The 19820-nt window shown below is 53.5% G+C and overlaps 1 protein-coding gene across 2 annotated transcripts; it reads left to right on the forward strand.

The window, feature by feature from the left end:
- Positions 1-4647: 4647 nt before the first annotated feature.
- TBC1D20 (TBC1 domain family member 20) lies at positions 4648-19734 on the forward strand. Of its 2 annotated transcripts, XM_075900885.2 has the most exons (8): positions 4648-4805; positions 8108-8293; positions 9681-9761; positions 11611-11797; positions 12628-12729; positions 13727-13868; positions 14845-15029; positions 15973-19734. In XM_075900885.2, exons 1-8 carry the CDS (start codon positions 4775-4777, stop codon positions 16226-16228), a joined length of 1170 nt encoding a protein of 389 aa, XP_075757000.1. In that variant the 5' UTR covers positions 4648-4774; the 3' UTR covers positions 16229-19734. The 2 variants fall into 2 exon arrangements, with proteins under 2 accessions (XP_075757000.1, XP_075757001.1); XM_075900886.2 differs by lacking the exon at positions 9681-9761.
- The last annotated feature ends 86 nt before the right edge of the window (positions 19735-19820 follow it).

The raw sequence follows: 19820 nt of genomic DNA on the forward strand, positions 1-19820 counted from the left end.
AATTTTTTTTAATAAAAACATTGAAACAAAAACATCCCCGCAGAGTGAGCAGTACAGTAACCTGCAGCTAGTTACACATGCGCACTTAATTGCTTTGATGTTGCACAAATTAAACTGGTGTCTTCCAGAAAAGGAAATAAAGATAGAATGTTGATGTATCCATTCTGATGTGGCAGAAACGTGTGCCCAGCTCAGACAGCACTTTATCTTCTGTACCCATACCGAGTGCACACAAGCAAGCAGGTCCTGGCATGTCAGAACTTGGATGGGGCCTCCAAAGAGCATCTAGGTGCTGCAAGAAGTGGTGTTGATTTGGCAGATGCATTCTTTCCTCTGAGTCGGTCTCTGTGGCGATTATGGACGAACTATTGTTGGCACCACTGTCACTTGGATGAAGGATGAAAACAAAAGTTCTGGTCGTTTGTGGTCACTGAAAACCTTGTTGGTCTTCGTAAGTATTAGCTTTTGTGGAGGAAAGTGGGGCTAATTTGAATAATGTAGCTTCTGCACCCAGACCGCTCTGCAGTTTCAGATGGATTAAGTCACTGACTCTCAAATTGTGGAATTAGAGGTGTGAAGAGCCCTTCCTCTTAACCCATGGAAAGAAATTTCAGGAACACAAGTAGTGTGATGATGGAGGAGGAGATGTAGTTAACTGAAGAAGGATCTTTGTCTGACAAAGCAAATGTTGAGCATCTGGTGATCTGAGTATAATTCCTGACCTAAGATACGGGGGTGCTGCTCAAGAGTTACCACATTACAACCCAGAGGCAGCTGTATTTAAATAGCAATGGATGCAATCTCAGAGTTTCTTTAACTCCAAGAGGCTCCAGTGAGGATCAGGACCTCGTTGTGCCAGAAATTGTACCAATACCCACTGAACCTGCAGGAACTCCCTGTGTGTAAAGTGGTGTTAGTGGATGAGGTGCTGAAATGGGGCCTGAAATGTAGGGGGGGAGGAAATGAGAAGGGAGGAAAAAGATTAAAGCAAACTAGCAGTAGAAAATTCCAGCTATGCTAGAACTGTGTCTCAGTTGAGATTTTAGTACAATTACTAGTGACATCTGTTTCTGTACAGTCTCATTGGTGGTCACGTTTGCTTATTTCATCCTAGTTTGCAGTGTAGACAGGAGCCCTTTGGAGTGTCAATTGATGGATTTGGCTTCTTTCTCTGTTCTGCATAAAGTTTCTTTGGATCACCCTCTCTCTTTTTCCAGGTACTGACCATGTGGACTTTACTTGCTGTGGAAGCCACATTTCTGATATTCTTAATGTATCCTCAGTTTGATCTTAGTCCTCTTACCATATTTGATGCTTAGGGTTGCTTTGCTTTCCATAGAACTTCTTCTGTTGCAGAAACTCCAATAAACTCTGAGCTTTCTCAAGCTTTGACTTTGGAATGAAATAATCGAATCAATTTTCTTAAACATCAATTTTCCATGACTGTTCTATAAAAGAACAGATATGATGCTGGTGTTTAGTATTCATATTTTTGTCAGTGTCAATCTTGCCCATTTTTCCAAATCTCCAATCTTATGACAGTTGTTTTCTGCTTATAATCATTTCTTGACATGTACCATGGTGTTACCATGTCTGTCCTATGAAGGTAAAGTGATTTTTATTTTGATGGATGCTTGGGTGACATTAGTACTCCTATATTTTGTCTTCCTGTTAATGAACATTCTTGTCTTGATGTGCTTGCCAAAACCTGGGTGTTTTCTTACTTTAAATTATGTGTTGAACTTAGCAGAACAAAGTCATCGATTGAGATTGATCATTTGTCCATAAAATTCCTCAGTTGCCTTCTGCAGTTACTTTCCTCATGGTATAGCAAATGATGAATGCAAACAGTAGTGAGGACATAATACATCCGTATCTTACTCCAGGTGTTGCTAAAAGCTATTGGCTGTTGCCACCATCTCTGGCTGCACGTTCAATTATGAACATAATGACTCAAATTATTGTTATGGTTATTCCATAGCATACCATAATTTTGCAAAGACTGTTTCGGTGTGCACTGTCAGAAGGCTTCTGACAATAAAATGTATCACATGGTGTTCACCCTGCCATACTTTGTTCTGAGAACAACAATACGATCCCAATGAAAGAGGAACAAGCAGGCTAAGTTGGAGATGTATCTGCTTATTGATATGCTCCACACTGCATTATTTATTATTATTGATATGCTCCAGGCACTGAGTAATGATTCCTCTTCAGCTGTGGTAGTTGGTAACATCACCTCTTTTTGACAGTTTTACTTAAGGACTTTCTTTCATTGGATTAATTTTCTTCTATTTTATTCAAAAACCCAAGAAAGTCTGCAAGCTGTTTTTTCAGCACTTGCTTTGTGTCTTTTCGGTAGCAATATTCTCTCCCCTTGTTAAGGTTACAGGTGGCTTTTCTAACATCCACTGTAATATCTCCTAAATTGATACCTAACTCGGGGTAGGCCTGACACAAATGTCTAGTAATTTGCTTGGGCTTGGTCAGTTTAAAACAGCCTGAAATTGTTTTGCCCAACTTTTCCTCTGTTTTTCCACACACAATCTGTCCATTTGCATCTTTAATAGGACTTCCAGTACTGCTAATGGTTCTTTTGATATTTGATCCTTATACAAGGATGTTAGGTCACTCTTTTGATATGTTTTGTATCTCCTCTAGCAACCCTTTTTACCTCTCTGGCTGGAGCTCTGTCTTCATCCCCACCATGCTTATCTGTCTTAATAACAAGCAAGAGTTTTTGTTTATGCTGTTTTTCCATTGTTGCCCCAGTCATATTGCTAATCCATTTTTCCTTTTCAGATGTTGTTGCTGTTAGGATTCACATTGCAGTTTCTAAATAGTACACTCTGATGTCTTCCTGCAGAGCATCTGTCTTGATTTTCTTCAGTTGACTACTAGAATGAACTGAAAGAAGACTGGTTTCAGCAAACTCAAATGAATTGCTCTTTTAATAGTGTATGTACAGTCTTCTACCCTTTTCATCCTCTTGAACTTGTTTAATGATACCAAGGTTATGGTCGCTGCCTGCATCAGCTCCTCTGTACACGTGTACGTATGTCTGCCAACAAACTAAACTTTGAAATATAGGTGTGATCTATCTGATCCTTCATAGAACCTGTGGAGGAGTTGTCACTGAATTTGAGAGAATATTATTCCACCTGTCACAATATGAACATCTAATTGTTCTTCTTTTCATTTCTACACTGCTACTATACTCCCCCACTACTTTAAGCTAAACCCTCCTCGCTACATGCAACTTCTGTTAGAATTAGCCATAGATACACACAGTGGGGGGGGAGGCCTTGGTTAACATGTGCTCTAACAAATCATAAGCATCTTTTTCCTCTTCTGGATTTTTGTTCACATTAAGTATTGCTGTAAAGAATGTAAGGTGAATGTGAGCACTAATTCATAGAACTGAAAGAGACCTCAGAAGGCCATCAAGTCCAGCCCCCTGCCCAAGGCAGGAAGCTCCCTGTTTCAGGGCTGGGTCCTTCAGTGCCTGCTTTACATAATTCAACCTGGAAATTGATAACAGTAGCTTGAGGTCTGTCATCTACCTACTCCTACTAGAAAACAGCCTTGTTTCCCAGAACAAACTAGTTGACTCTTCCTCTGATTATGGATATCATCTTCCTGGCTTTGAGATCAGTTTCTCCACGACTGTGTCTACACTGGGCCAGTTATTCCAGAAAATCAGCCGCTTTTCCGGAATAAGCTGCGAGCTGTCTACACTGGCCCTTGAATTTCTCGAAAAGTAACGACGCTCTACTGTACAAAATCAGCCGCTATTCCGGAAAAACTATTCTGCTCCCGCTCGGGCATAAGTCCTTATTCCGGAACACTGTTCCGGAAAAGGGCCTGTGTGGACAGCCCAGTAGTCTTTTCTGGAAAAAAGCCCCGATCGCGAAAATGACAATCGGGGCTTTTTTCCGGAAAAGCGCATCTACGTTGGCCACAGACGCTTTTCCAGGAAAAGGGCTTTTCCGGAAAAGCAGCCTGCCAATGTAGACGCTCCTTTTCCGGAAAAACTGAAAACGGAATAGTATTCCGTTTTAAGCAGTTCTAGAAATTCATGCCAGTGTAGACACAGCCCACGTGTCTGGCCAGTGTTAAAAAATCTGTTTTCCAAAGGCCTGTGAGCTGCCCTTCATGTCTGTCTCCTGAAACTCTGCTAGTCGAGCTTGCTCTGCCCCGCGCAGCCTGCAGAACATTTGCTTTCTGTCCGCATGCGCGCACCCCCTCCCGCTGTGGCTGCAGGTGCTAGTTTGGGCTAGTCTAAGTCTGGCACCAGCTGGGCAAAGCTCTGTCTCTGTCACCCCTTCTGCCCCCCCCCCCCCGGTGCAAGCTGGGGGGGGGGAGGGTCTCCCCGCCGTCCGCTAGCCCTGCAGGGATGCAGAAAGCAGCGCTGGCTGCGGCCAGGGCCATGCACGTGCGGGCTGGAGCTGGCCGGCGCGTGCTCCTCCCCCGCCCCGCACGCGCCGTTTCAAGCTGGAGCCGGCGCTGCGCGGCGGCAGGAGCATTGCAGGGGAGGGGCGGGTCCCGGGCTGGAGGAGCGGCGCGCGCATCTGCCTTCTCTTCCCCTCCCCTCCCCCCCCCCCCCCCCAGCCCGGAGGCGGTGTCAGCCCGAGGCGCACGCGCAAAATGGCTTCGTTCTGCTCGCCGCGGTGACGTAGGACGTAGGGCGCGCACGCGGAGGCGGGGCGGAGCTCGGGGCAGGAAGCGGAGCCGGGCCCCGCCCGGCCGGGATGCGCCGCGGCTCCCGGAGACCATGTCCCTGCGCAGGCCGGCGCCGCCGCACGGTACGGGCCGGGCCCAGCGGGGGGGGGACCCGGAGCCGCCAGCCCCGCCCCCCGCCGGGGCCCCTCGAGCGTTGCGGCGGTTTCTGGCGGGGGGGGGGGCGGTGTTAACGCCCGGGGGGGCGGGGCTCCGGGTGCCCTGGCGCTGCGGCGGGGGCGGGGCTTCGTGACCCGCTGCTGGGGGGTGGATCCCTCTCGCCTGTTCCCATCCCTGTGCGGAATAAATTTTGTGCGGTGCACCGGGGCCCGCGCGGCGGTGCACCCCCGGGAGGGAGGCTGCGGGCGCTCTGTTGATCCGAGGGGCGGCGTTTGACTCTCGTGGGCAGCCGCCCCAGCTGACAGGCCGCGCTGGGGGTACCCCCGGGGGTCGTGCCTGTTGGTCCCAGAACTAGGCGCAGATCCTGGGGGCGCAGGGCCGGACTGTGATGATCCCGGGAAAGGGTCAGTGGCCTTCCAAAGCGTTTTTAGAAAGCAAATCGCACTCTGCCAATAGGTAGTAGCAGAGCGGCTGCCTTCCTCCAGTCACCCCTCTTCTTCCCTTCCTGCTGTCGGCTGCCTTCCATTTACCTCCAGCCAGACTCTGGGGCTTATGTATTTGTCCACCCCCTACCACCATAGGGCCCCGCTCTTGTGTGCTTCTGAAACACAAAAAATGCACCTTTCGCGTCATAGCAGTGCCGTTGGCCCAGTCTTGCTGCTGTGCCCATGCTTATCTTAAAGCGCCTGAGTCCTCCCAATGAGTGTTTAGCAGAAAAGCAAGTCAAAGAGGGAAGGCTTAGTTTTGTGTCTTGACAAGCGGAACGTAATTCTTCTTCCATTGCCTGGGATCTGCGGGCTCAGCGACTGGTTTGAATGTGGGTCTGGAAGCTCTGTTCTCGGTAGGGCATGGGACAGTTCCTTTAGAAGTCTTTGAGCCTCAGTTTTCTCATCTGTAAAATGAGAGAATATTTGCTGCCTTCATAGGAGGGCTGCAGTCTTTACAAAGTGTTACTTGCACGTTCAATATTATCACTGGGGAGCCAGTGCCGTCTCTTTCCTCGTACCATTGAAATGTAGAGTTCTGCAGCATAATTGCTGAAATCAGAAACTGGAACATGTGACCCTCTCTATGTAGGCCTTCAGCAGCCTTGGTGATCATCTGCATCTTTGTTTTATGTCTTTATTTAGCTGTTGGAAAGAGAGCATCTGTCCCAGGCTCTTTAGTCCTGGACATAAAACAAAATCCACTAGCCAGCTGAGCCTTATTTTTATGGAGGACCAGGAATTACTTGTATAATAAAACCCATCTCATCCCTGTGGCTGCACGTTTCTCTCGAAGAGGGTGTTGGTGATTGATACTTGCTGGGGACTTGAGTAGAAGTTGGTGGTGGATCAAAAACATGTTTGACAACATGCATTCTTTCCACCCCCACACAACGGTTCTTGATGTTCATGCTGGTAAAAGTTAAAAATAATTGAATGTGGGGGAGGCCAGTGCAGCACATATTTTCTTTCCTTGGTGTTGCTGCTTAAATTCTTTTAGTATAAAACAGGAGCTTTCTCTTTTGTAAGCTTTCTCTCCTCCTCTTCCTTGATTCATTCACTGGGTGCCAATCCCATGTTTGTGCTGACATTCAAGCGTTAGGCAGTAACTGAGTAGAAAAAAGGTAACTTCTTGGTTGTGCGGCCAAAAGAAGGAAATACATGGATACTAGAACTGCTGGGTGTGGTTTTGATAACTTTCTCTGCCTATTGACATCAGGAGACTTGTTTCTTATAAGGGAGCTGCAGTCCTGTCAAAAACTAAACAGAACTTGGTTGAAAAACAAGCTATACAAAAAAGTGAGTTTTGAAAGGGGGGCTGTTTAGATGAGTCCCATCCACAACTTGACCTCCTTGCTTGTTTGCAGGTGTTTGAAAATCCTGTCATGCTCATTTCTCTCCTTCAGAGACTTCAGAACATAATGTGCTAAACTGAGCACTCTGGAGTAGCTCTCCAGTAGCAAACAAGTGTGCATGAGCAGGGAGCAGGAAACACCTCTGGTGTCAAATGTTCAATGGGCTACTGTAAACTTCAGTCAGTGAAATCACAGTAGGAAAACGAACAGATTTCTCCATTAGGCCAGTTTCAGATCCCCCTCCCCCCATAAAAAAAAATCCCATCCTGACTGACTTAATATGAATTGAATACAGTTCAAATCAAAAGGGCCTTATAATGGATTGTGAGAGGGGTTTTGACTGAAGCTGCAAAAACAGGATCCTGTTGGAAAAGTTTCTGAAGGCAGGCTGGATCTCAAACAAAACCTTCACACATACAGAAGGATTTTGCTGCCAAAGTGTATGGAAATCAGCTGATTCTCAGCTGCCTGCCTTTTCCCAAATATAGAATAGTGCTGGCAAGGAACCCACTGAAAATATGGCTGTGCTGGAATCTGCTCTAAGGAAAGATTTCTGTATCCTGTATCTGTTCAGTCCATGCGTTATGTGTCGTCCTTTTCCCCGCCTCGTGTCCTTAAAGATCAAATGTCTTACGAAGGCATCATTGTGTATTTGCTGGATAGTGCTTAGCCCTGACATTTCACTTTACAAATATTAATTTGACCAGTCCTAGCAACACGGGGGGGGGGGGAGGGGGGGCGGCTATGATCTGTATGAAAATGGAGTATAATTCTAATGTAAATAAGGTCCCCTGAGTGCATAGGGCAGCATGGGGAAATTTTCAGTTAGGTGGTATTTCTAGGTACCGATTTGGTGGGGCAAGCTCAACCGAACAATACTAGAGTCTAGTTGCCAGCCAGTAGGAACACAGACTGCGCCCCAGTCTTGTAAAACGTTTGACCTCTCAGCTGGAAGCTGAGCCATCCAGGCCATGAAGGCAAACAGTTGTAAGTGACTTTGAATAGTAACTACTGCATCCGGTGCAGTGGCAGTTCTGTTGACACCATGTTTGAATTGAAGGACAAGAAAGTCCTGGTAGCATTAGCGATTGCAATAGGCACTACAGTTCTGCAGATGCAAGCAGAGAGATCTCGCAGGGGGCTGGGAAGGAACTTCAGAGCTGGTAGAAGGGAGGAGGCGCAGTGAAAGTGCCTCTGTTCTGCCTGGCCATTGGTCAAGATGATGGGTTCTATATAATCTGGCCCTGAAGAAACAGAGTGAATCATCTCTTAGGCCTCTCCCATCTCTAGACAGAGTGACCCAATGTGTGTGTTCAATCAGTTGTCTTATATAGTCTTTGCATTGTGAGCTAAGTCAGTCTGTGCCTTCCTTTTGCATGCTGGCCAGTAGCTGGAAGCCTAACCCTTTGGGTGGTGTGCCTCTTGCAGACTATAATTCTAAGAAGCAAAGGAAAGTAGCGGAGATTTATCAGGCCCTGAACAGCGACCCTATTGATGTGGCTGCACTCAGACGAATGGCAATCAGCGAAGGGGGTCTCCTGACAGACGAGATTCGTTGCAAAGTGTGGCCAAATCTTCTCAATGTGAAGACAGAGGATCTGCCGCCTCCACCAGGTACAGAGTCACCCTTTGTGCTTTGGGACCAACTTGAGAGATCTTTGTACGTACTTGGGGCTGGAGTTCTGCTGTTTGTAACTTGTGGGGTTTTTCCTGTCAACGAAGATGCCTTTTCCATGATGCTTGCTTGAGAGTCACAATTGCACAGACTGATGCCCGTGGTTTTACCTGTGTTAACGTATTTAATTATGCTAATAGCAGATCCAGGAATTATCTGAATTTATTATTTTTCCATTGCACTGTAAGAGCCCTTTTACTTTTAGGCCACATTGTGTGGAACACAGCTGGTGCAATCCGGTGTGATTAGCTTCCAAAATGCATGTTAGTTAAACCAAAAAAATGCCACGTTGCAAATATATCTAGTTTAACTTCCATTGTCATAAATGGGAGCGTGGTTTCTTGAATACTAAATGGAAGTTCCTCTCCCAGGCATGGGTGAAGCAGTGGCCAAATTACTGTAAATTGAAGCTTGTACATAGAAGAAGTCACATCTGAGGGAAGGAAAACTTGCTTTTTAATGAGACACAGACATGGAGGCTGTATTCCCTGTAAGCTGAGTGCCTGAGTAGTCACCCAAGAAAGATTCAGATGCCGCCCAGCTGATTAGCAGAACGCCCACAGCCGAACCATGTGTTTCTAATGGTGGTGCACAGTTGCACCTGCCTTGGTGCACAGAACAAAATTTATTCCACGCAGGAATGGAAAAAAGAGGGAACACTGAATGGAGGCGTTCCATATGTGGTGTTTTTTATTTCCACTGCTCCCAGAGCATAAGATGGGTTTTTGTGAGCAGAAGTATCTGTTCAAAAGTGTGTATATTCCTGGTTGTCCTTGGATAGCTATGGTTGCTGTAAAAATGCAGATCAGGAGACCTGGGATTTATGTTCAGCTCCACGCAGCTGCTTGCATGGCTTATGGCATGCTAATGATTTCTTTCCACTTACAGTGCTTTAAATATCTTAACTACCCATGCTTCATTTCACTCAGTTTCTATTTATTAAACGTGTGAGTTGCGGCTGCTCTGTGTCATGTCTTAGCTATATTTTGCCTAACTCCAGTGGCATGGTGATGGAGCAAGAACTTAGCCGAAGGACAAAGGAGAGATGATGTAAGGATCTTGAAACGGTATTTGTACCAAAGAGATTAATGTCTTGGTGTCTGGCTCTGGAACGGCGTACGTTGGTATTGGCCACGCCAGAGTGTACAGCAGTAAAAGGCAGAGCGCTGGGCTTGTGTGCAACAAGTGGAAACGGGGATCTAAAATTGGGTTCAGGAGCAGTTGCGGCCTACGTTTCAGCCTTGACTTGTACAGCGTTCTTCTCTGGCACTGCAGATGCTGCTTGGTGGCCTGCTTGGATTTGCAGTGTGCTTCTTTCTCCATCAGGGAAGGAGCTGCGAGAGGACAATGAAGACTACCAGCAGGTGCTGCTGGACGTGAGGCGATCCCTGCGCCGCTTCCCACCCGGTGAGCTGGTCTCTCTGTTCTGTGGCCACCAGGAGCACCTTGTCCCCCCAGCTCCGTGCAGTGCAGCCTCTCTTCTAGGGCCACAGCAGAGCTGTAGGAGCAACCCTCCAGGGGCCCGCCGAAATGGAAAGGCCTTTCCCCTCTGTTTGCCCAACACCCACTTCAGAGATGGCCTCAGGCTTCTCCTTGCACTGCAGCTGGTTTTCAGCATGTTCTTTCCACACAAAATTCTCATCCGTAACTCGCTGATTCATTCTGCCGGCCCCTCTCTTGCCGTTAAAACTCTCCCTGTATTTAGAGGGGCCTGACTCAGATATAGCCAGCCCTGCCATGTGCTGCTGTTCATTCGATGTGACAGTCATGTCTGGTGTTTGAGGGGTTTACCATTGCCTCTGTGTACCTTGGGCAGAGACACATCTGGGTTTGAAACCTGCGTTCGCTACTGATTTAAATGGATTTTGTTTTTTAAGCGTTGCTAAAGTGTGTTCTTTCCAGTGACTCTCATGCATCAGCCTAAAACAACTCTCAACATTTAATGACAAAAGCTTCTTGCATTTGCTTAGTTCCTGTGGTTGGCTAGTGCCTGGTGTTATTTATAGACCCTTTTGCACTCGTCTGACTTTGCAGAGCAGCTGCTTGTTGCTCCTGGGCAGGAATTGGTTTTCACTGCCTGCTTTTTTCTTCCATATAAACAGTCAGCACGTTCAGCTTATCTGTATATTGTGGATACCCTGCAGATCTCTGCAGCTCACGCTTCTGCTAGCACCCTATTGCTCTGGAATGGCCGTATTTTGACAATGCTTAGAGATCTTTGTGTTGTCTGAACCTTGCTTGGGCTTGCGAGATGCTCGTTCCGCCGTGGGGCACCGTATCTACTTATACAGGTCCTGGCCAAAGGGGGTGTGTGTGCTGTTTTCTCTACATGTGGTGTTCTGTTCCACAGATGCATTCTGTCCACACACAGACCCCTGTCTAGAGGTGGGCAGGGCAGTGGCGCCTGTGAGTTTTGCACACTCAACAGAGTTTTCACAAAAGAGGATTGTTTTATTTCTTAGGACTTCTGGGATACTAAAAATAATTAATTTAACCTAGGGATGTGAACGACTAGTCACTTTCCCTGTCTTGCTGCCTCTCTCAGAAGGAGGCAGCGGGGGTGGGGGGTACTTGAAAGCGGCAGCGTCCCCAGGCGGCATGTGGCATTTCAAAGTGGCAGTGGAGGAGTCCCTAGCTGATCCCAGGCTCCACGGGGTGCTACCACTTTGAAATGCCACGAGGAGCTTGACGCCAAGCTCCCCGCGGCGTTTCAAAGTGGCAGCGCTGCATGGAGCCCGGGGGAATCCCCAGCTGACCTCAGGCTATGTGGCACTTTTGCCTTTGAAGTGCAGCAACTTCAGACGCCCTATCGACTAATTGAATAGTTGATGCAAAATGCATTGACTATTTGTTTAGTCAGTTACTCGCAATTTAACATCTTTAATTCAACCTTCAGGATGCTTTACGAACACTAGTAAATACCCCCTTTTTCTTGCAAAGGGAATATTAATGTTCCCATTGTGCAGGTGGAGAAACTGCTGCACAAAAGGTTAAGCAACTCTGCAAAGGCCATTGGGGAGCGGGAGGTCCCGGAACAAGGATGAGAACCCACGAGTTGCTGGTCTCTAGCCCCATGCGCAGGCCACACTCAGATAGGGCCAGTTGATAGCTGTCAGGCCCTGGAGATTGCAGCGTGTCTGCATCCAACGGCTGGTGAGACGTGGCTCCTGTGGGCGGATGATGCAGTACGTGGCAGGCAGCTTGTCAGGGCTCCGGCTCAGCCTGATGCAAGGCCCATCTGCTGCTGTCCCCACAGGGATGCCAGACGAGCAGAGGGAAGGGCTCCAGGAAGAGCTGATCGACATCATCCTGCAGGTGTTACAGCGCAACCCGCAGCTGCACTACTACCAGGGCTACCACGACATCGTGGTCACGTTCCTGCTGGTCGTGGGGGAGAGGCTGGCGACGGCTCTCGTGGAAAAGCTTTCGACTCACCACCTCAGGTACGTCAGCGCGGCTCCTGCAAAGCGAGGGGACGAGGGGCTGCCTGCGCCTTCGCTGTCAGTCGCCGCCTGTGGCAGAGAAGCCTTTCCTGCCATTTACACGGGGACTGGAGGGAGAGTGACGACCCTAGAGCCTGAGAAGCAAAGCATGCGCAGCCTGGCTGCTTTTAGCCAACAGTGGTAATAAGGCAAGAGATGCAGGAAAGTGCAGGAGCAGCAGCCTGAATAGCTCTTGGCTTCAGAGCCCTGCCGGGGGGAAGCCGACCTGAATGCACTGTGGGCAAACCCCCCTGTCATAGCCCTCCTGTGGCCACCCCCTCCACGTCACTCCCACGGCTTCCCCCAGGGCGGCCTAACACAGTGGTCACTTTTCATGCGGTGCAATGGGCTGACCTGGACCGGCTCAGTGGTGAGTTCGGCCTGCGAAGGGGGGCAGATCAGAGTCGGGGCGATGGTGTGGCTGCTGGGCTGGAAGCGGCCTCGGCAGTGCGACTGGTTTTGAAGGGAGTCTCCTCACTCTCCGCTCAGGTGCGTGACGTAGCCAAAGACAGGAATAAATCCAGACCTGTAATTTCAGTGCAAGCTTGTGGCTCTGCCATGTAGCTGGTCCTGCTTGTGATCACTGGTGTTGCGGGAGAGAGGCAGGGTGGAATGCAACAAGGAGAGAGCACTGTGAGACGCAGCTGTAGGGACACACACGCACGCACCTTGCTCAGGCGGGTTGCAGGTGTGTTAACTTGTGGCTTGCTCTGTGCGTCGTGCGCTCGCGGTGGCCAAGGGGAGCGGAATGGCCCGGTCGCCTGATGGGGCTTTTGTCCGTCTTCTGACAGGGATTTTATGGACCCAACAATGGACAACACCAAGCACATTTTAAATTACCTGATGCCCATTATAGACCAGGTGAACCCTGAGCTCCACGACTTCATGGAAAGGTACCTTGAGAGTCACCAAACCTTTCCCTGTCTCGGGGGGCGCCCGGCTGGCGAGCTGTTCGCACGGTGCTATCCCCCGGCGCGGTGTTATCCCCCGGCGCGGTGTTATCCCCCGGCGCGGTGTTATCCCCCGGCGCGGTGTTATCCCCCGGCGCGGTGTGGCCCCGCTGGGGCAGGACCCGCACAGCATCCTGGTGCTTTTCTCAAAACGGAGCTGAGGCCCCACCCGTGAGCAGTGGGGGAAACCCTGGTGGCCTCCGTTTTCCGGCAGCCCCCCTGCTTTTGGAGGCCTCCACACTGCGTCTGGAGGCCTGGCTGCTTAGCTGTGCCTGCAGGCCAAATGAATAGCAGGTGGGGGGGCCAGGTAGTCTGTCCTGACGGCCTCGCGTGGGGTGTTGAGACCTCTGCGCCCAGGGCCTTTGCAGCGTGTCATTGGCTCTGAGGATCCCGGGGGCGTCTTTTGGGAACGGTGCAGGGTTGAAGGCGGGGACCCATCCAGAGAAAGCAGCAGGGGTGTCTCGTGCCCGCTAGCCATGTGGCTGTGCTGTCCAGTGTGCTAGCAGTGTCTCCGGAGTGGGGAGGCTGGCGGCAGACTCCCAGAGGCGGGAAGGTTTGTGCCACGCACTGTGCAGGGTGCTGTACGCTCCCTCTTAACCCCCTCCTGGAGAAGGAGCTTTGGGAAGGGGCCGTATGCCTGAACGAGCCCCTGCCGCACGCTGGCGATGTGGAGCGTGGGAATCCAAGCCCTCGTGTGACACGCCGAGATGCACCCGGGCGAATGTGGGGCAGCAGCGGCCTTTCCGTGATGGGCGGGTCTGTCTTTCGGGGGAAATGGGGCCCTAACCTCTCATCAGTGATAGTCAGTGGCCTGCCCTTACCAGAAGTGGAGGACGCCCTGGCATTAAGGGGACGCCAGAAGGTGTTTTGATCTGCACTGGAGGGGGATCCCTAGGGTCTGGCGACGGAGCTGCTGACTAAGTGTCTTCTGATTGCACAGTGCGGAAGTGGGGACCATCTTTGCACTCAGCTGGCTGATCACCTGGTTTGGGCATGTCCTGGCCGACTTCCGACACGTGGTGCGATTGTACGACTTCTTCCTGGCGTGCCACCCGCTGATGCCCATTTACTTCGCTGCCGTGGTAGGTAGCCGCTGTTGTGCCTGCGGAAATGAATGAAACCTGCAGGGCCCGTTACCGCTTCCCAGATGGGGCTAGTGAATTCAGCTTGGGCGTCCGACCCTGCTCCCTCTGCAGCAATGTTCCCCAAATGGTTTCGAGGGAACCCCGGGGTTCCATGAAGTGAAAAGAAGGGTTCCGCGAGAAAATTCCATTGCAATCACATTTTATGATTTTTAAAAAAATAATGATATTTGAGCATTTGTGAATTTTATTGAAAACTATTGTCGTCTGTGTTGGCCACGATAAGCGTCCGGTGTAATGCCAGCCTCGCCAGAGAGTGGGGCCGATGACGTCACGTGCGTGCGCAGCCAGTGGTGCGATCACCTGTTCAATCCCCCGTAGATCCCCGGACTCTCTCTCCGGGAGCGTGGGTCACGTGGGTGACTGAATACGAGTAGACTAGCGCCGCGTCGGACAAAGTCGAGGCTTCGCCTGTCAAACCAGTTGCTCTTCTTAGGGGTTCCACAAAATTCTTCCAAGTTTAAAAGGGTTCGGTGGCCAAATACAGTTGGGAAACTCTGCTCTAGAGGGCTGGGGGCACCCGAGGCCCTTGGTGGGGGGGTGTTTAGTGAATTCAGCGCCCCCCTGGGCCCACTGCCCTGATCTCTGAACACCGCAGCGGATCTCCTTCCTGCTGGTCCCACAGGGGCCGTCACCATGGCTGCACTGCATGGCTAGGAGGGAAGCCGGACTTCCAGCAAGCTCAGCCCCAGGGTTTCATGCGACAGCAAGGAGTGAATGCATGGGGCAGAGCCCCGGTGCAGTACCGACTGCAGCTCCTTTCCGGGGCACTGCCCCACGGCAGCTTGCACTGGGGACTTCCCCCGGCTCCGGCAGGCTTCTGTCTTGTGGCCTTGCGCCGTTTGTCCAAGTGCCGCCGACACGCGGATCGAACCGGACAGGCCCCGGGGCGCTCAGCTGCTCCTTCCCTTTGCAGATCGTGCTGTACCGGGAGCGGGAGGTTCTGGACTGCGAATGCGACATGGCCTCCGTCCACCATCTCCTGTCCCAGATCCCACAGGACCTGCCCTACGAGACCCTGATTAGCAGAGCGGGGGATCTCTTTGTCCAGTTTCCACCCTCGGAGCTGGCCAGGAAGGCAGCGCAGCAGCGTGCCGAGAGGTGAGCGCTGGCAGCGGGCGTGTTTGGTGCCCGGCGGGAAGCCCAGGGTCCGGCTCAGAAGGCACTCGCAGGGATGGAGTAGGACTAGGGCGAGAGGGGTGCTTTGAATCCTCGGGCCTCTGCGGTGGGCAGCCAGAATGGCCCCTTTCACCTGCTCCCCCCTCTGTAAAACAAAAACAAGTCGAGGGTTTGAGCCCCGCCCTCAAGCAACATGGACCTGGCACCCTTGGAGAGCTAAGGAGGGATAAGGGGGGCCCAGATCATAGGGAGGTTGGGGGCTCCTCCAGTGGCACAGTGGACAAGGTACCTGCCTTAGGAGCCAGAGGTCAAGGGTTCAAGCCCCACCCCCAAGCAACATCAGGGTCCACCTTTTCCTCTTGCACACAAACACCCTGGCAGCTCCCCCTGTGCTGCCCCTCCTGGGGGCTGGGATTCCTCAGCTCCAGAGGCAGAAGCCACAGGCCCCCGCACAATCACAGCCCCGTAGCACTCGGTCGCACACGCAGGCAGAGCCTTGTGCCAGTGTGCTCTGTGGTGACACCCCAGGGGGCTGGTGCCCACAACCCCAGCAGCACCATGCGCAGGGACTGAGCCCTTCACGGTGGCTGTTGTGGATGCCTGCTCAAAGGCCGCACTGCCCCAGGGAGCCGCTCTCCATGCCCAAGGTCTCTCCCAGGCTGTCTGGACCAGAGTCCACCCTTCGCAGCCACTTGCCCTGTGGTGCTGGCCGTGGCCGGGGGCAGCTGTTGCGACCTGCATTTCTCTTTGCACTTCGGTCCATTGCTGTCAGGACAGCATGGGGCGGCAGGGCTCCCCGTCAGCCAGCGGGAGGAGGATGCAGAGGAACGCGCCCGCCGCTCGGAGCAGCGTCCGGCCTGCTGAAGGGGGCCTGGGCGCAGCCGCATCTAATCAGCTCCCCACCTGTCTTCTGTCTCCCTCGCAGGACGGCCGCGTCCACCTTTAAAGACTTTGAGCTGGCCTCCGCCCAGCAGAGGCCGGACACTGTGCTGCGGCAGCGCTTCCGGGACCGGCTCCGAGGGGAGGAGCGGACAAAAGCCATCTTGACCAAACCCAGGACCAACCGCTTTGTCAAGCTGGCCGTGATGGGGCTGACGGTGGCGCTGGGCGCGGCTGCGCTTGCCGTGGTGAAGAGCGCCCTCGAGTGGGCACCCAAGTTTGAACTGCAGATTTTCCCCTGAAGGAGGGAGAAGGGTGCCCTGCCGCCGGAAACGTCACCTCCTGCCGTGGCCAGAGAGGACGGGTTTCCTTCACGGAGGGGGAGTGTTTTCTAGTCCTGCTGCCCTCCAGAACCCGGCTGGCACTCGTCCCCGAGGCAGGGCAGGGGGACTGGCCCAGCAGCGGTGCTCCCCTTGTTCTCGCCTCCCTGGGCAGCAAGGAGATGCCTGCCCCCATTCTGAGGAGTTGGAAGCCAACACTTCCTGAGCTGGCTCTGCCTGGACCAGCCTGGCCGCTCGGGTCCCCCCCCAGCAACCGGCGGCCTGCAGAGCTGTGGGCCTGTCGCTCTCTGATGCTCTCGGATGTTTTCTCTGATTCCCGGGTGGATGCGTGGTCACGTCTGCAGCAGGAATCCGTCTGGGGGCTCCAGAGCTGGTGGGGACTCCAGGCGACTGACGTCCTTAACTTTCTGGTTCTGTCGCCCCCTTCCTGCCCTGTCCCCGAGCGCTCCGCTGTCCGCCCAGTCCTGGCTTTCCCGGCACTCATTGATTTCCTGCTCTGTGGGCCCCGTTTTAGTAGAGCAGAGCCCTCGGAACCAGTTCCTGTCCTGCGGCTAGAGCCCCCCCACCTTCCGGACTAACCCTAGGGTGCAAGGTTGTCGCCACGTCTAACAGCATGCGCTTAGGACACTAATCTCCCCAGGCTGTTTATGGAAAGTAGCATCCCTGGGCTGTTGGAGTCCCTCAGCCAGCATGCCAGCTGGGCTGGGAAGAAGTGCAATCGGTTCTTTCCATTCAGAGAGCTAAGACGGCTGGGTGTGAGCGATTCGCCTCAGGTGAGAACAGTTATCTGCCAGGCCACACCAGCTCCTATGTCACTGTAGCTAGAGAAGCCTTTTCGGTGGCTGACGTGTAAATATTTCAGCAGCCTTCGCAGGGAAAACGGGCTCTTTCCACCCTGCGCAGTCGCTTCTGGTGGGACGGAAGCCTCTGCCCCGGGAACTCCTTGAACACCTCTCTCGGCTAACTGCAGACTTTCACGTCCTGCAAATGCTGCAGGCGAGCGACTTTTCCAGAAATTGAGCCCACTTGTTCCCCAGACCTGCTGGCGGCTTCTCCTCCTCCCAGCCCCAGCACCTCCAAGCACCTAGTTCTTGTCTAACTTAAACTAAGCCAATAGACACTACACATCTCTACCTCCTCCCCCACTAAGCCCCCCCACAAGTGCCCTTACACGGCCACCGCTGCCCAGTGGCTAACCGCCCCCTGCTGCGCCCCACCCAGCGCCCTCTGTTCCCTGCCGTTCCACGCCCCCAAGTCGGGCGTTGGTTGAGGAGGTAGAGGCTTGGGCCCTGGGATAAGCTGGAGTCAGTTTTAGGGCGCGTTGCTCTGTGTCCTCGCTCCGCATGGCCCCGTGTCATCCAGAAAGCAGGGACGGCCTAGAGAGCACAGCGCCGTGCACCGGAGACAAGCGGCGCGCCACCGGATTGGAGCAGGGCTCCGAGCAGAGCCAGCGCCCTCGGCATCTGCCGCCGCGCATGTCTGTGGCGCGTGTTGATTCAGCCAACAGAGAAGAGGCAAGCAGGAATTTTGCACTTTCCCCTCTGTGGCTGGCCCTTGGTCCCGGGCACCTGTCTTCTAGTGCCCTCTGGCCAGCCAGTTATTGGGTTTCCATTCAACCTAGCACTCCCCTTGGCCAGCACGTCTTCCAGCATGCTACCTGTGAACGGGACTGTACGTTTCTGGCTGCGGGCGAGTGGGTTGCCCAGCCGGTGGCGTCCTCTGCGTTGCAGTGCGGGGAATGGGGGCATGGGCAGAGCTGTGAAATGAAGCACTTTAAAAAATAACACGCCCCTCGGACGAGGAGGGCGCTCGGCCCTGGTTTGGTTGACGTTCCTGGCCTGCCTCCACCCCGGGCCCTGCTTCCAGCCTTGGAGCCTTGCCGTTGGTTTCGCTGAGTCGAGGCCCCTTTCTGTAGCGTGAGCCCGACGAGCCTTTCTGCAGGGTGTGTGAGGGGCCCTCGCCGGGAGTGCCAAGGAGGGGCCGCGGGTGGGAGGCACTGGGGTGTGTTGGGAATACGAGCCCCCTCTGACGGGTTTATGCTCCTAGTTCAGAATCCTGCCCAACCTGTGCCGTTAAAACTAGGGGGCCGTGGCCTTTCCCGTTGGGGCAAGGCGGCACCTCCCCCTTCTCAACATCTTTGCCCTTTTACATCAGTAATTGAGGCCTTTGCTCATGAGTCACGGGGCAGCTGGAGGAGGGCTAGCACCAAGCCATGCTGGGTGGCGCAGTCGGCTTTTAACCGGGCTTCGCCTGATAACCCCGCTAGCGCCCGCGCCAGCCCCACAGCTGGCAGGAAAGCTCTGTTAGTCCGTGCCCCAGTGATCGGCCGGGGGAGCTCTAGCTCCGGCACCCCCAGGGAATTGGCTGTTACCCAGCCTCCTGAGGGGAGACACCCAGTAACACCCGTGCTGGTTGGCGTAGGAAAGCGAGGCCGGGCCCTGTTGCGGCGCTGCGTGTGCCCGTGCGTGTACGGATCAAAAGGCCTCGCTGCTAGCCTGGAGCCGCTGCTGGAATCCAGCACAGATTGGGGATCCAGCTAGCCACCCCCGCCTTACAGCCCAGGTGTGAGCCGAGGGGGTCCCGGGCCTTCGGGACCCCGGAGCCGGACGGCTGATGCGCTTGGCTTGCACACGGGCTCTGTGGCGATGCGGCAGCTTCGTCCTCTTCACGCCTGCCCCACGCAGGCCTGGCCGGCCCCTGCTGAAAGACAGTGCGCTCCAAGCGGATTCCTCTGGATCGCGAATGTACAGACCCCTGTAACTGCTGCTTTGTACAGAGCTGTGTGAAATAAAGGGCCAGACCAGTCCCTGCAGCACTGCCCCTGGGCCTGCCTCGTGCAAGCAGTTCTGTCTGCCTTTGCCTGGGGCTTGCGGCTTGGGAGGTGCCAAGGGGTTTCTCTGTCCCTGCCCTGAGCCTGGAGCCGGCCTGGCTGCGCCAGGAGTCTCCCTGGGCTTCTGCCGTCTGCCCCCAGCGTCTCGCTGCACAAGCTTCCCCGCTTGCACGGGCTGGGGGGACCCGAGTGTTTGACACCAGCGCATGGCGCTCTTCATCCAGCCGTCAGCCCAAGGCAGAGCTGCTTGGCCCCGCTGCTCCTCCGGCACCGGGGTGGGCGGGAGAGTTGTAGGAAGGGCTGGGGGGCGCAGAGCTGTGCAAGTAACATCTGTCTCCGCTGCTCTAGGCGGCTCCCTTACCTGGGCCTGGGAGCCCAAACCCAATGCACGAGCTGGAAGAACAAATGAAATCTCCAGGAGCCGTGTCCCCTCTGAGCTGAGCAGCGTCCAAGGACGGGGGCAAAGTGTCCTGCTCAGAGAGGTGGGCAGGCTCCCAGGACCACGCTAGTGGAGATACTGTGGCACCAGCCAGTCCACGGACTCTCCAGTCACCCCCAGCCTGGCAGCCCCGTCCCCCACTGAGCGGGGGAGAGTCCATGGGCAGGCGCTGCCGGCGCCCGTCCGCCTCGCGCTCAGGACCAGGCCGGTTCCCGGAGGGGCTGGTGCTGTTTGGTGCGGGCGGTGCCTTCCTCTCCAGGGGAATTGGCACAACGGCCATTGTG

The sequence above is a fragment of the Pelodiscus sinensis genome, chromosome 17 (genome assembly GCF_052426305.1).
Source record: "Pelodiscus sinensis isolate ZL-2025 chromosome 17, ASM5242630v1, whole genome shotgun sequence".
In the NCBI taxonomy this organism is placed as follows: Eukaryota; Metazoa; Chordata; order Testudines; family Trionychidae; genus Pelodiscus; species Pelodiscus sinensis.

Bases quoted from the DNA above. Each gene is read 5' to 3' on its own strand.
- TBC1D20 (XM_075900885.2), top strand. From the start codon at position 4,775: ATGTCCCTGCGCAGGCCGGCGCCGCCGCACG. The intron at 12,730-13,726 runs GTACCTTGAGAG...CTGATTGCACAG, and splicing joins CTCCACGACTTCATGGAAAG to TGCGGAAGTGGGGACCATCT. The intron at 15,030-15,972 runs GTGAGCGCTGGC...TCTCCCTCGCAG, and splicing joins GCGCAGCAGCGTGCCGAGAG to GACGGCCGCGTCCACCTTTA.